General features: G+C 36.6%; 1 protein-coding gene across 1 annotated transcript in view; it reads left to right on the top strand.

Annotated features, from left to right (window-relative positions):
* RAD23B (RAD23 homolog B, nucleotide excision repair protein) overlaps window positions 1-14,633 on the top strand; it is a 44,196-nt gene extending 29,563 nt beyond the window's left edge. The window contains exons 6-10 of the mRNA XM_061201070.1: window positions 1,900-2,027; window positions 5,319-5,451; window positions 6,824-6,951; window positions 8,598-8,768; window positions 13,714-14,633. Coding sequence (XP_061057053.1) covers window positions 1,900-2,027; window positions 5,319-5,451; window positions 6,824-6,951; window positions 8,598-8,768; window positions 13,714-13,827 — 674 coding nt within the window. The 3' untranslated portion in view covers window positions 13,828-14,633. The remainder of the gene's footprint in view (window positions 1-1,899; window positions 2,028-5,318; window positions 5,452-6,823; window positions 6,952-8,597; window positions 8,769-13,713) is intronic.
* The last annotated feature ends 224 nt before the right edge of the window (window positions 14,634-14,857 follow it).

Below are 14,857 nucleotides of genomic sequence, written 5' to 3'. Positions count from 1 at the left end.
TGAACCTGTGTTCAGATGGGGGAAAGAAAATAGAGTGAAACATAAAATGCAAATCATGATAAATGATATTTTAAAAATTAATGGCTTCCATAAAGAAGAACAAAAGGCACTTATATTTAGGCTAGTCAGGCAGTACCTCTCTGAGACTGTAACATTTAGATTGAGAACTGGAGCATGTAAAGGAACAGACCATCAAAGAAGCCTGGTGTGTGTGAAGGTTCTGGGGCAGAAGCTGTGACTTGTGAAGCAAGTAGAAATGGATTGGTTGGAGTGCGGCACGTGCAGGGTTGTTGAGGTTGGGAGCCCAAAATGAGATTAGGTGTTCTTTCTTAAAAGCTCACCTTTGCAACTGGCTGAAGAATGGGTTGTAGGCTTGGGGGCAGGAGAGGAAGCAGGGCATAATCTAGACCAGAGATTGTTGTGGACTGGTCTTGAGTGAAGGCAGGGAGAAAGAGGAAGCTTGATAGGTTTGGGATATATTTTAGAGATAGGACCTACCAGGTATGCTAGTGGATTAGATGCGGAAGGAGGGGAAAGGGAATTGAAATCACCAAGGTTTCTGGTTCAAGCACTTGGATGGATAGAGGTGCTGCTAATTGAAGTGGAGAAGGCAGATGATAAATGGTGGGACATGTTTGAGGGGGAATCTTTGAGATCCAAAGTCACATGCTGGTATTGGTTGAGGAGTGAGCAGAATGTGAGAAGTGGACACAGCATGTACAGACAGCTATGGCTGTGAAGGGAGGAGAGCAACGGATGGACCAGTTCCTGAAAGAGAATTGGGATGCTGTCAAGGGAGGCGTGTTTTTGTTTTTAGGATGACATTCTAGGACATAGGTAACTGCTGATCAAGATAATTAGGTGGGCAGGAAAGGGTGGGAGATGGACAAGAAGTGTGGTAGCTTTAAGTTTAGTGGGAGAGAGTTGACTTTCTTTAAATCAGAGTGTTGTCTGACATTTCCATGAAGAGTGAGTCAGAGTTGGAGAGATCCTGTGGGAAATGTCTTACAGGGATAATTGTACCAGTTTTATACGGTATGGGACATTCTAACTTTCTAGCTTCCAACCTCCTTTTCCCCTCTGCTTTGATAACGAAAGGTGTCCAAGGAAAACAACTTATTACAGCACAGTTGATTTCGTGAAGTGTCCCTGCTACTTGTTCTCAAAAATCAGTTCACCTGTCTCTTCTTCCAGGTTGCCTGCCCTGACTTGCTAATTCTTTTCTATGTTTGTGCTACACTTGTACTTGATATTTTTATTATGTGTATTAAACATACTGTATTTTCCATTGCTGTTCTGTACCACAACTTAGTGGTATAAAACAACAGATTTATTATCTTATTATAGTACTGTAGGTTAGAAGCCTGATATGGAGCTCACTGGGCTAAAATCAGAGCTGCATTCCTTTCTGGAGACTCTAGGGGAGAATTTGTTCTGTGTCCTTTCCAACTTCTAGAGGCTGACCTTGGCTCATATCCCTTTCCTCTGTCATCAAAGGTGGCAGCATAGCATCTCTGACCCTGCTTTTGTCCTCTCTTCCTTATTTCTCCGACCCTCTAATCTGCTTCCCTCCTACTTTTAAGGACCCTTATGATTACATCGGACCCACCCAGGTAATCCAGGATGATTTCCCTATCTTAAAGTCAGCTGCTTAGCAACCTTAATTCCCTTTTGCCTTGTAACCTGACTTACTTATAGTTTCCAGGGATGGGAGGGGGTGGATTATTCTACCTACCACATATATGTTGTAGTTGATAACTGTTACTCATCTTTGTATTCCTGGCACTGTAGTGCCTGAAACAGTGTATACATATATGCACTCAGATTACATGGAGATTGTTTATTTTTTAAATTTTCTTTTTCTTTCCCCTTCTTCCACCCACACACACCTTTTTTTAGTGACAGGTCAGTCGTATGAGAATATGGTAACTGAGATCATGTCAATGGGCTACGAACGAGAGCAAGTAATTGCAGCCCTGAGAGCCAGTTTCAACAACCCTGACAGAGCAGTGGAGTATCTTTTAATGGTGAGAAACATTTTGCTTTCTTTGTTCTAGTTGTTTAAGAACAAAATTTCAAAGAAACAGAGATTTTAAAGGGACAGTAACAATTCAGAAGATAATAATGATGTATGCTAGATAATTTACATAGTGCTTTTATTTTTCTTAGTATGTTAACATTTTGTGTTAATAAAATGTAACCTCTTCTAAAAGATTTTGATAGGATTTTCAATTAGAAAACAATGTGGCTAAATGGGTTGTAAAATTTGCTATCCACTTGGAGTAGTACCCTCAAAGGATGACAGCTGTGTGTTAGAGGGGTAGGGGTGGGGCAGATTTTAAATCTAATTGAATCCAACATTTTAGTAGCTTTTTTGCCTGCCAAGCATAATCCTGGATGTGCTATTTAGAGCAAAAGTTTCAAGTTGGAAGCACAAACCAAATTTTGTACTATGTGTAAATTTCTTAATTAGTTGCCAGCTTTTAAAAATTGGGAGATTTCACTTAAAAGTTCAGATAATCTGGTTTATCTGGACAACTCGGATCCCAGATTTTCACAAGCGTTTAGGAAAAGTTTTAGGTTGTAGACTCTTTAATTCACTGTCTTCCTGTCCATTCCCTATTACCTGACAGCATCATGCATTTAATTTAATGTGTGATATTATGACTGGTTCTGTTGGCATTTGAATTGTTAGCTTATTTATAGTCAGTAGCAGTCGAGGGAATTTTGAATAAGTTATTGGGTTTTGTTTTCTACTAATAAAGGTTTTTGTGAAATAGGTTGTTGTGGGCATGGACTGAAACCCGTGATATTTTATGACAGTGAATGTCTATTTTACAAATGTGACATGGGTCAAAAGCAAAGTGTAGACGTTTGCAATAACATTGGATTAACTTTTTAGTCTTAACATTTTATTCTATAATTCTTTGGTGTGTTGGAATATTGTCAGAAGTCTCAGTTGCCTTAAATATCATCTCAGATCCTAACTCTTTGTGGAATACCATCCACAAGTTTAATCCATTCCTTTGTTTCCAGTTGTACTTCGGTTAGAAACTCCTTTTGAGAGCGTAGTTTCAGGAGAGTCCCTGTCATGAGCAGATAACTGTGCTTCTCCTCCACCAGTCATTTGCCTACTTATATGCATGAGATTCACAAAACCTTTTATTAGCATATCATTTTATCGTTTGAATTCTTTTTCCCATTGTCCTCTTGAGAGTCTTTAAAATGCTGGCAGTTCATTTAATTATCATTTTGTGTGAAATTGAGGAATCATACTGGATTGATAGTTACTGTGGATCTGTTTGTGGTTGCCGCTCATTCCTCCCCTCCCCCAAAAAACACATATTACATTAAAATACTGCCTTTCCTTTCATAGAATGGCTTTAATTTATACCTGATTTGTAATTCTGCATAAATTTAATGATATCAAATATTTTGATCTAATAGATTTGAAATTTTGAGGTATAAAAAAATGAATCACTCTTCACAGTTGCTGCTGTTTAGCATCAAATACAAATGAATAGATGAGAGATAAGTTCATGAAACAGTTTAAAGTTTTATATATTTACCGTTTGTTTCATAGACTGGAAAAAAGGGGCTACCTTTAACTGTTAAAAGTTTTTGACACTTCTGTATAAGTGAGGGTGAGTGTATGGAAAGGAGAAATAATGATCTAATAAAGGGCTAAATACTATGTGTGAGAATTGGAGGTAGATCTGTAGCAATGGTGATTAACTTTTTAGTTTAACAAACTTGTTTGAGAATTTGATGGAGTCTTTTGGATCCTCAATCTCTATATAGTTTGTTAGCACTTGATAGCTCCTCATCTAAGGGTCTGAATTGGTGGATTGTGAAAAACATTTGTTTGCAATGCCTACAATAAACTTCTAATATAGGCAGCCATTATCCTGCTGTTTATTACCGTTCATTCTTCACATGTTTATGATTTTGGCTTCTGATTTACTGGGAAATGGAAGCAATTACTATTACCATCTCATATTCAAATACAATATTTTCTCCTTTATTCTCCTTCCAGAATCTATGAAGATTTCATAAAGACTTTAATAAGTTGTATATGAGAAGTCTTATAAATCGTTTTTCAAAATAGGAGTGTTCCAAAAATCTTAGTGCAGTTTTAAGTTATAATAACTTCAGAAGATAAATGCCACAAACTTAGAAAAAGCATTACCTAAATACTTAATTATTTAAGATTCTTTTATACCTATTTACTTTTTTTTTTTTTTTTTTTTTGGCCGCACCATGCAGCTTGTGGGATCTTAGTTCCCTGACCAGGGATTGAACCCGTGCCTTCGGCAGTGAAAGTGTGGAGTCCTAACCACTGAACCGCTAGGGAATTCCCTTTACTTTTTGTAATTTTTGAATAATCAATTTTAAGTTTTTGTACATGATACATTTCTGGATGCCGCTCTTTCAGAACCGTGGATCAGTAGAGGACATCCTCCTCGCTTGGCCGCTGTCATCACCTGCTCTGTCGCCATTAGACTCTTTTTTTCCAGCGATCACTTCACAACTGCCATGTGTGCATCAAAATCTCTTTGGATGATCTTAAGGCTAGGGTTAAAAATACAATTCTTTCTGTCACTGAGCTGGTGAAAGTTTCTGTGAGGTTCAAAAATCAACTAGAGTGATATATAACATAAAAGCCAGATATGTCTAATTTTAATAAGATTTGTGTTGATATTTTGAAAATTTAAATAATTAGCCTTATAATGTTAGACACCATTACTTCTATGCAAGTTTAGGGTCTTGCCTTATACTTTGGTGTTAGATGTTAACATTTGTTGCTGGATAAACATTTCATGATTTATTTTTTTAATTGCAAAATTATTTACTTTATATCCTAGATCTACACTGTCTAGTAGGGTAGCTGTTGAGTACTATTAAGTACAAGTAGCTATTTAAATTTAAGAAAATTAAAAGTAAGTTAAAATTTTAAGTGTCTTAGTACCATTAGCCACATTTCAAGTTCTCAGTAGCTACTTGGGGCTAATGGGTATTTTACTGGACAGCATAGATATAGAGCTGTTCCATCATCATGGAAAGTTCTGTTGGACAATGCTACTGTGTATTATAGTAGTATGGGTTTATACCACATTGAGGCCATTTCTAATCTAATTTGAATATGTGAAGATTTCAGATATGTCTTGATCCTTTACATTTAATTGAAGCAGACGTCTTTTTGATGCTTTTAGAAATTAGACAAGGATATTAAATAGATTCATAAGTCTCTTACTCTGTGTAATATTTAACTAACTTTGAATGATGAGCTATTTTAAAGCTTGGAAATTGTGTTATAGGGAATTCCCGGAGATAGAGAAAGTCAGGCTGTGGTTGACCCCCCTCCAGCAGCGAGTACTGGGGCTCCTCAGTCTTCAGTGGCTGCAGCTGCAGCAACTACGACAGCAACGACTACGACAACAAGTTCTGGAGGTAAAGTGGAATCTTTCAATGGGGAGGAAGTGGTCCTGAATCTTTAGTATAAAATAATTTAATCTGAAATACTTTTGAGATGAGGTTCATTCCCAGAGCATCTCAGTAACTCTTAAAACAAATTCTCTATTCAGTGTTAGAGAAGGGCCCAAAAGAAATTATACTAAGTGGATATAAAAGATATTCTCACTTATATTTAACATCATTACTGCAGTTTTGGTAAAGGGCATATTCTGTTTAGCTTATTCTAAGGAAGAGATGCTTCCCAGTTTGCATTTAGTGTTATATTCTGAAGCCGTTTGGAACGGTTTGCTCACCTTGTCTCTTTCTCTCCCAGTAAATGTCTTCAAAGCCAGTAGGATCTTAATGGTTATTATAGAACCAAGGAAACAAAACCTGGGAGGTTTAATATCTTGAATCTAGAGGTGAAAGCAGAGCTTGAATTCAGGTGTCTTTACAGCACCCACGCTTCCATTGGCAAAGGTTTGACTAGAAAGCAAAGCCTGGAGCCCGTGGTAGCCCCAGGAATTATTTAATGTTCTCTTTCATTATTTCTTCTGTAAAATTGATAAAGTAATTCAAACTGTTACTTTTGAAGAGACCATTCTTTTATGTATTTCCTAGCTCTAATTATGGCAGTCATCTCTAGTTGACAGAAATCCCTAAGCACTTTGTGTGCAGTCTCCCGGAGGATAGGCTCTCATTTCCTGAGATTCAGCATGGAAATAGAAGAGGAGGCCACAGCTTTGCTTCAGATTTGGGGTGCTGTCCCATTCAGTGGCAGTTATTGGGTAACTTAGTTTCTGAGTCTCGTTTCCTTCTTCTGTAAAACTGCTGTTACACAAAGAAGAATAAATAGCCATATGATGTGGCCATTTTTAATTTGATTGATTGTCTTGAATAATTTAGATGACAGTGTACATCTAAAAAATTCTCATTACTCTTAGTAACCTCAAAAGCATAATTATTTTGTATGCAATTAAAGTAGGTAAGTTTTTTGCGTTTCTTAATCCTGGTATATATTTTTCTTAGGAACTTTCGAGCATCAGGAACAACTTTTAATACTTTTTATTTTGATAGAGTGCACGAAGGGCACAAGTTCTCAGTGTTACTTGATAATATTGAGTGCCCAGGGCAATTGTAGGAAAACTTTGTTCTTTTAGTGTTCTGTACTCTACCTTAGCTAATAGGAATAATTTCTGCAGTATGAGACTTGCGAGCTGGTGCAGTTTGAAGATGTTTTCATTATTTACTTCATTTTATATACATCTGAGAATTCAAATCATATTTTTTCTTGACAGTGTTTGCTGTCTAGATTATGTTTGTATATGTAATTGCTATTTTTGTTTAAAACTGTTCATGTGTATTTTAGGACACCCTCTTGAATTTTTACGGAATCAGCCTCAGTTTCAACAGATGAGACAAATTATTCAACAGAATCCTTCCCTGCTTCCAGCATTGCTACAACAGATAGGTCGAGAAAATCCTCAGTTACTGCAGGTGACTGTTTAATCAGTTAATTTCCAAAAATGGGTTTAGAGTGTGTCACATTTTGTAGAAGTCCATGAGCACCCCCTTCTCCTTCACCAAGTCTATAAACTGTTCTTCTAAGCTGCACTCAGTAGAATACGCTATAGATAGATGTACTGATAGAACGAGAATTGGGGGTGGGGATTGGGTTAAATATTTGTTTGGGAGACACTTTATTAAAGAATCTGAGGGGCTTCCCTGGTGGCGCAGTGGTTGAGAATCTGCCTGCCAATGCAGGGGACACGGGTTCGAGCCCTGGTCTGGGAAGATCCCACATGCCGCGGAGCAACTAAGCCCGTGAGCCATAATTACTGAGCCTGCGCGTCTGGAGCCTGTGCTCTGCAACAAGAGAGGCCCGCGCACCGCGATGAAGAGTGACCCCCACTTGCTGCAACTAGAGAAAGCCCTCGCACAGAAACGAAGACCCAACACAGCCATAAATAAATAAATAGATAGATAGACAGATAGATAGATAGATAGATAGATAAACCAACCAACCCAAAGAAACTCTAGCAAAAAGAAATGTTTAACTCTCTAGGTCTCTCTTTCCCAAGCTTATTACTAGTGACGCACTGCCTCATAGAAAACATACCTGTGGGCTTATTTTATTGCTCAGGTCATGAAATATTTGAGTTTTGTATAGCAGCGGTCCCCAACCTTTTTGACACCAGGGACCGGTTTCATGGAAGACAACTTTTCCACGGACCAGGGTGGGGGGATGATGGTTTCGGGATGATTCAAGCACATTACATTTATTGTGCACTTTGTTTCTCTTATTATTACATTGTAATATATAATGAAATAATTATACAACTCATCATAATGCAGAATCAGTGGGAGCCCTGAGCTTGTTTTCACCTGCCACTCACTGACAGGGTTTTGATATGAGTCTGCAAACAATTGATTTATTATGGTCTCTGTGCAGTCAAACCTCTCTGCTAATGATAATCTATATTTGCAGCTGCTCCCCAGCGCTAGCATCACTGCCTCAGCTCCACCTCAGATCATCAGGCATTAGATGCTCATAAGGAGCATGCAGCCTAGATCCCTTGCATGAGCAGTTCACAGTAGGGTTTGCGCTCCTATGAGAATCCAATGCCTCTGCTGATCTGACAGGCGGAGCTCAGGCGGTAATAGGGGCAATGGGGAGCAGCTATAAATACAGTTAAAGCTTGGCTCGCTTGCCCGCCCACCGCTCACCTCCTGCTGTGCAGCCCAGTTCCTAACAGGCCACAGACCAGTACCAGTCCATGTCCCGGGGATCACGGACCCCTGTTATAGCATTCTACTGCCTACTAGTGTGGAGGAGAAAATATATATATATACATATATATAACTCCTATTTTTTCTTATAGCCATCAAGCAGTTTTTTAACAATGATGGGGGGGGTGGGAGTGTTTATGAAAGAGAATTTGGATTCTTTTAATTCTTCACTGTTTACCTCAGAAATACGAAGTTTCTTTAATGTACAAGAAATCACATCCTTCCAAAGACTGAATAATCCAGAATCATTCTAAAGTAATGCAGTTGCAAAGTTATAGCTTTCTCTCTTATTTGTATTAGAATTCTTATTTTCCTGAATGTCTTGTTTTTCTCTGTCCTTCAAATCACTGCAGCAAATTAGCCAACATCAGGAGCATTTTATTCAGATGTTAAATGAACCAGTTCAAGAAGCTGGTGGTCAAGGAGGAGGTGGTGGAGGTGGCAGTGGAGGAATTGCAGAAGCTGGAAGTGGTCATATGAACTACATTCAAGTAACGCCTCAGGAAAAAGAAGCTATAGAAAGGGTGAGTTTCAGTAAAACTTAAAAATTCAGTTCCTAGTCACACTAGCCACATTTCAGATGCTCAGTAGTCACATGGGGTTAGTGGCTCCTGCACTGGATAGCCCAGATATAGAGTATTTCCATCACGGTAGATAGCTCTTATTGGACAGAGCCAAATAGAGCATTATTAACCTAGGGACTGCAGTGGAGACAGTCTCTTCTCAGCCCTGCTCTCCATTGTGTTCTTTGTGAAGCCAAGGGACTAGCACTGAATACCAGTCTAGCATGAAATAGTTATCAGTATATCAAGAAACTAAAATTTTCATTGATGTTTTAGAATTCACTAAGAAAAAATGATCTTAAAGTATATGCCCAATTCAAGATTATCCATTTTTAATTTATATTTCAAATTTTATTTCACTGTTGTCTCTAAAATGTAAATAGATATGTATATGAATATTTTCATAAAATACATGTATAGTAAACATCAGAACCTGGTATCCTGATTCTCTTTTCATCCTTATCATGTCTGCCCATACAGGTTGTGGCACTGCAGTAACCTAGTTTTTATGATACTGTGACTAGTCATTCATTTTTCTCTGGGCCCCATTGTTAACATTTGTAAATAGGGAATCATAGTACTTGCCCTGTCTTATCTTACAAAGTGTTCTGAGATGGAAATCAGAGAAAGTGCATTTTAACTTAATACTTAGAAAATCATTGGAACTATAATTAGTCTTTGTTTATGACAAACATATCAAGTGTTCAGGTTTGTAACTATGTATTTCTTAAAAGATACTTTATATATTGCAGTGTTATTTTTTCCCCCTCAAATAAATAGAAGTGACAATAGACAATTGCCTCACTTGTTCTAGAGCAACTTTTTTATGAGGTTACAGTTATCAAATCTTGATTTCTGTGTTGGAGAAATTTTTTCTTTTGTTGCTTGTGCTTTTGGTGTCATAGAAGAGAACATTGCCTAACCCAAGGTCAGAAGATTTAAGCCTGTATTTTCTCCAAAGAGTTTTATAGCTCTTATTACATTTATGTAATGTAAAATGTCTATAATCCATTTCGAGTTACTTTTTGTTTATGGTGTGAGGTGTAGGAGCCTAGCTTCATTTCTTTTGCCTGTGTATATCCAGTTGCCCCAGCACCATTTATTGAAAATACTGCTCTTTCCCCATTAAATTGTCTTGGCATCCTTGTTGAAAATATGTTGACCATAAATGTGAGGGTTTATTTCTGGGCTTTCAGTTCTGTTCTGATCTATGTGTTTATCCTTTTGCCAATCCTTCATTGTCTTCATTACTCTGGCTTTGTAAGTTTTGAAATCTGGAAGTGTGAGAGCTCCATATTTGTTCTTCTTTCCCAAGATTGTTTCGGCTCTTGTGGTTCCCTTGCAATTTCATATCAATTTTAGGATTAGCTTGTCCAATTTCTGCAAAAAGAAAACTGGCTAGAATTTTGATAGATACTGTGTTTTTTTCTGTAGACCAATTTGGGGAGTATTGCCATGTTGGCAATATTGTCTTTACCAAGCCATGAACACAGAATGGGATGTCTTTCCATATTGAATTTCCATAATTTCTTTCAGAAATTTCTTTAGTCTTTAGTTTGTACTTCTTTTGCTAAATTTATTTCTAGGTATTTTTATTCTTTATGACGCTGTTATAAAGACAATTGTTTTTCTTAATTTCATTTTTGGATTGTTCATTGCTAGTTATATAGAAATACAATTTAATTTTGTGTATCTTGCAACCTTTCTGAACTCATTTATTCTGATAATTTGTGTGTGTGTTCCTAAGGATTTCTATATGTAAGATATCATTTGCAGGTAGACATAGTTTTACTTCTTTTTCAATCTGGATGTCCTTTATTATTAATATTTACATATTATTTTTATATATATATATATATTTATTTGCTTAATTGTCCTATCTAGAGCCGCCTCTGTATAGTTGAATAGCAGTGGCGAGTGCCAACATCTTTATCTTGTTCCAGATCTTAGAGGAAAATAAAACATTTAGCCTTTCACCATTAAGTTTGATGTTAGCTGTGCGTTTCATTAGATTCCTTTTATCAGGTTGAAGAAGTTCTATTCCTAGTGTGTTGGATGTTTTTATCACAAAGGGTGTGGGATTTTGTCAGATAGTGTGTTGATTGAGATGGTTGTGTGGTTGTGTCCCTTTTTCTGTTAATATGCCTTATTACGCTGATTGATTTTTTGTATGTTGGCCTAACCTTGCATTCCTGGGGTGTTGCTGGAATTGGTCTGCTAGTATTTTGTTGAGGATTTCTGCATCTATATTCATGAGGAATATTGGTCTGTAGTTTTCTTGTGATGTCTTTGTCTGGTTTTGGTATCAGAGTAATATTGGCCTTACAGAATGAGTTCCCTCCTCTTCTCTTGTTTGGAAGAGTTTATGCAGAATTGGTGTTAATTTTTCTTTAAACGGCTGGTAGAATTCACCAGTGAAGTTATCTGGGCCTGGCTTTTGGGGAAGTTTTGTGACTACTAATTCAATCTCTTTGCTTGTCATAGGACTATTCAGATTTTCCTTTTTTTCTTGAGTCAGTTGGGGTGGTTTTTGTCTTTCTAGGAATTTGTCTATTTCATATATGTTATCTAGTTTGTTGGCATACAACAACTTAGTTGTTCTCAGTATTCCCTGATAGTAGTTTTTATTTCTATAAAAAGTGGTAATGTTCCAACATTTATTTTTGATTTTAGTCATTTGAATCCTCAGATTTCTTTCTTTTTCCCTGTCAGTTTAGGTAAAGGTTTGTCAGTGTTGTTGATTTAAAGAAAAAAAGTGAGAATTTTTGGTTTTGTTGATTCTCTGTTTTTTCTAGTCTCTATTTTATCTCCTTCTGCTTGTCTTGGATTTAGTTTCCTCTTTTTTTTCCTAGTTTCTTAAGGTTGAAGCTTAGATTATTGATTTTATATCTGTGTTAATACATAGGCATACCTCTTTTTATTGTGCTTTACTTTGTTGCATTTTGCAGTTAATTGCATTTTTTATAAATTGAAGGTTTGTGGCAACCCTGTGCTGTCAGATGATGGTTAGCATCTTTTGGCAATGAACCATTTTTTAATTAAAGTATGTACATTGTTTTTTTTAGACATGATGCTGCTGCACACTTAATAGACTACAGTATAGTGTAAACGTAACTTTCATATGCATTGGGAAACCAAAAATTCGTGTGACCCGCTTCATTGCGATATTCACTTTATAGCAGTGGTCTGTAACCGAACCTGCAGTATCTCTGAGGTATGCCTGTAGATATTTACAGTTAGAAGGTTTCCTCCAAGCACTGCTACAGCAGCATCCCATAAGTTTTAGTGTGTTGTGGTTTTATTTTCATTCATCTCAAACTATTTTCTATTTTCTTTTGTCATTTTTTTCTTTGATCTGTAGGTTACTTAGGATTGTGTCAGTTTCCACATTTATGAATTTTCCAAATTTCCTTCTGTTATTGATTTCTAAGTTCATTCCATCGTGGTCAGATAACATAATTTGTATAATTTTAATCCTTTTAAATTTATTGGGGCTTGTTTTATGGCTTAACATGGTCTTTATGGAGAATGTTCTGTGTATACTTGAGAAGGATGTATAATTTGCTGTTGTTAAGTGTTCTCTAAATGTCTGTTAGGTCTGGTTGGTTTATAGTATTTTTCAAGTCTTCTATATCCTTGTCAGTCTTCTGCCTTCTCGTATGCATTATAGAACATGGGGATATTAAAGTCTCCAACTATTGTTGAATTGGTTATTTCTCCCTTCAAGTCTGTCAGTTTTTGTTTCATGTATTTGGGGGCTCTGTTGTTCTCTCTGTTTATAATGAAGTCTTTCTGATTGTTTTATCATCATAAAATGTCCTTTGTTTTAGTAACAATTTTAATCTTAAAGTCTGTTTTGTCTGATATTAATATAGCCACTTCAGCTCTCTTTTTGTAACTGTTTGCATGGTATATATCTTTTTCCATCCTTTTACTTTCAGCATATTTGTGTCTTTGAATCTAAAGTGTGTGTCTTGTAGAAGCAATATAGTTGGATCGTGCCCTATCTACCTTTTACTTCAGCTAGCCCAGCTTTAATCTGGACAAGACCTAGGTAACAAAATCATTTTTGAGTTTCTTCTCCTTTCATGGATGAATATAATCATGCTGAATCGGGACTTTTGCCCAGCTTTTAAAAGTCATTTCTTGATATAGTCTAATGCAAGATGATTGAGACAGTTGAGAAAGGGGGTTCATAAATAACATTTGGCTGACAAATGTGTGGTACCTAGGGAATTAGACAGTTGACCTGAGTGTTTAAAGGCTTTTAAAAGCAGCAATTACTGAGTTACAAGTGATTTTTAATAGACTAGGAAGACAAAAATTAAATAGGTCATATCACCATTTAAAATGCTATAAAAATTAAGCAAATAAAAATTGAACACCATATGTCTTGATTTCAAAAATATATCGTGTAATATTACTAATAATTGACCACCCATTTTTGTAGTATGAAGTGTTTCATAAGGCAAGGAGTTTGAGAGTAATATATGACCCTAATGAAAGATGTGGCTCTCTTTACAAATAATTAGCAACCTCTGGTTGCTCTCATCCATAGCTTCACCACATATGTGCTGAAAGCCATTTGATTTACAGATTTCTGTAAGGTCATTTATTTTTAAACCACCACAGAAGCTAATTTTTAGTGTTAATGCCAATGAGTGTTATCAAAGTATCTGTTAGCCTAATAGCTTTAACTAGGAACAAAGAATTTGTAGGTGGTTACAGGAAAGGGCCTGGGTTCTATCTAGCCCCTTGCATTGGACAGTGACTCCATATTCAGATAGGGGTGAATTCATGTAAAATTCTCAAGCTTTTTTGTGTCCTTTATAGTATGTTTTCAAGTGATGATCTGTCAGTAGTGCTATGCTAGACTCCATAATATGTTTTCTTTCTTTTCTTCCAGTTAAAGGCATTAGGATTTCCTGAAGGACTTGTGATACAAGCATATTTTGCTTGTGAGAAGAATGAGAACTTGGCTGCCAATTTTCTTCTACAGCAAAACTTTGATGAAGATTGAAAGGGACTTTTTTTTATCTCACACTTCACACCAGTGCATTACACTAACTTTGTTCACTGGATTGTCTGGGATGACTTGGGCTCATATCCACAATACTTGGTATAAGGTAGTAGATTCTTGGGGGTGGGGAGGGGGGTCTAGGATACAGGGCAGGGATAAATACCGTGCATGTCTGCTTCAATTAGCAGATGCCGCAGATCCACACAGCGTGTAAAATATTATACAACCAAAAGTCAGCTTTTGCAGGTCTTTATTTCCTCTATAAAACAGTAGGTAACTTTTCCTAGGTTTCACTCTTTTTTAGTGTACTAGATCCAGAAATTTAGTGTAATGCCCTGCTTTATATTTCTTTGACTTAACAGTGGTTTCAGAAAGAATCTTTGCTACCTAGAATCTACAGTCCCTATTTTATGGCAACACTGGATAATGGCTTTGTGAAATTGAAAAAAAAAAAAAAAAAATTGGAGCAACTGTAAACAGAAATGCCAAATTATTGATGGTTATTGTTGCTGCTTCAAATAAGTATAAAATTAATGTGTAAGAAAGCCCATTCTTTCATGATAAATACTTGGGGTTGAGGGGGGAGAGGGGGAATCTTTTCTTAAAATGAAAATAATTACTGCTATTTTAAATTTCTTGATCATTGAATGTGAGACCCTTCTAACATGATTTGAGAAGCTGTACAAGTATAGGCAGAGTTATTTTCCTGTTTACATTTTTTTGGTTTGTTTTGGGGGGAAAATTGGTAGGTGTCTAATTACTGTTTACTTCATTGTTATATTGCAGTAAAAAGTTTTAAAACCACAGTTGCATGTTTGCTTTTGATGTATCCCGTTGTGGAATTAGCACTTTGGGGCCAATGGAGAAATGCAGCATTCACTATCCCTGTCTTCCCCTTCCCTCAGCAGAAATGTGTTTGTCAGCAAGTCGTGAATTCCAACTGCTGCCTTTTTTAAAACCCACAAAATGCTGATTCAGTTCAAAATTAATGCAAATGTCTCAAAACTGGGTTTCTGATATTTGTAAATGT

This window comes from Eubalaena glacialis, chromosome 9, assembly GCF_028564815.1.
Source record: "Eubalaena glacialis isolate mEubGla1 chromosome 9, mEubGla1.1.hap2.+ XY, whole genome shotgun sequence".
Classification (NCBI taxonomy): domain Eukaryota; kingdom Metazoa; phylum Chordata; class Mammalia; order Artiodactyla; family Balaenidae; genus Eubalaena; species Eubalaena glacialis.
The sequence above is the reverse complement of the archived record's forward strand: the minus strand, read 5'-3'. Positions and strand labels throughout refer to the sequence as shown.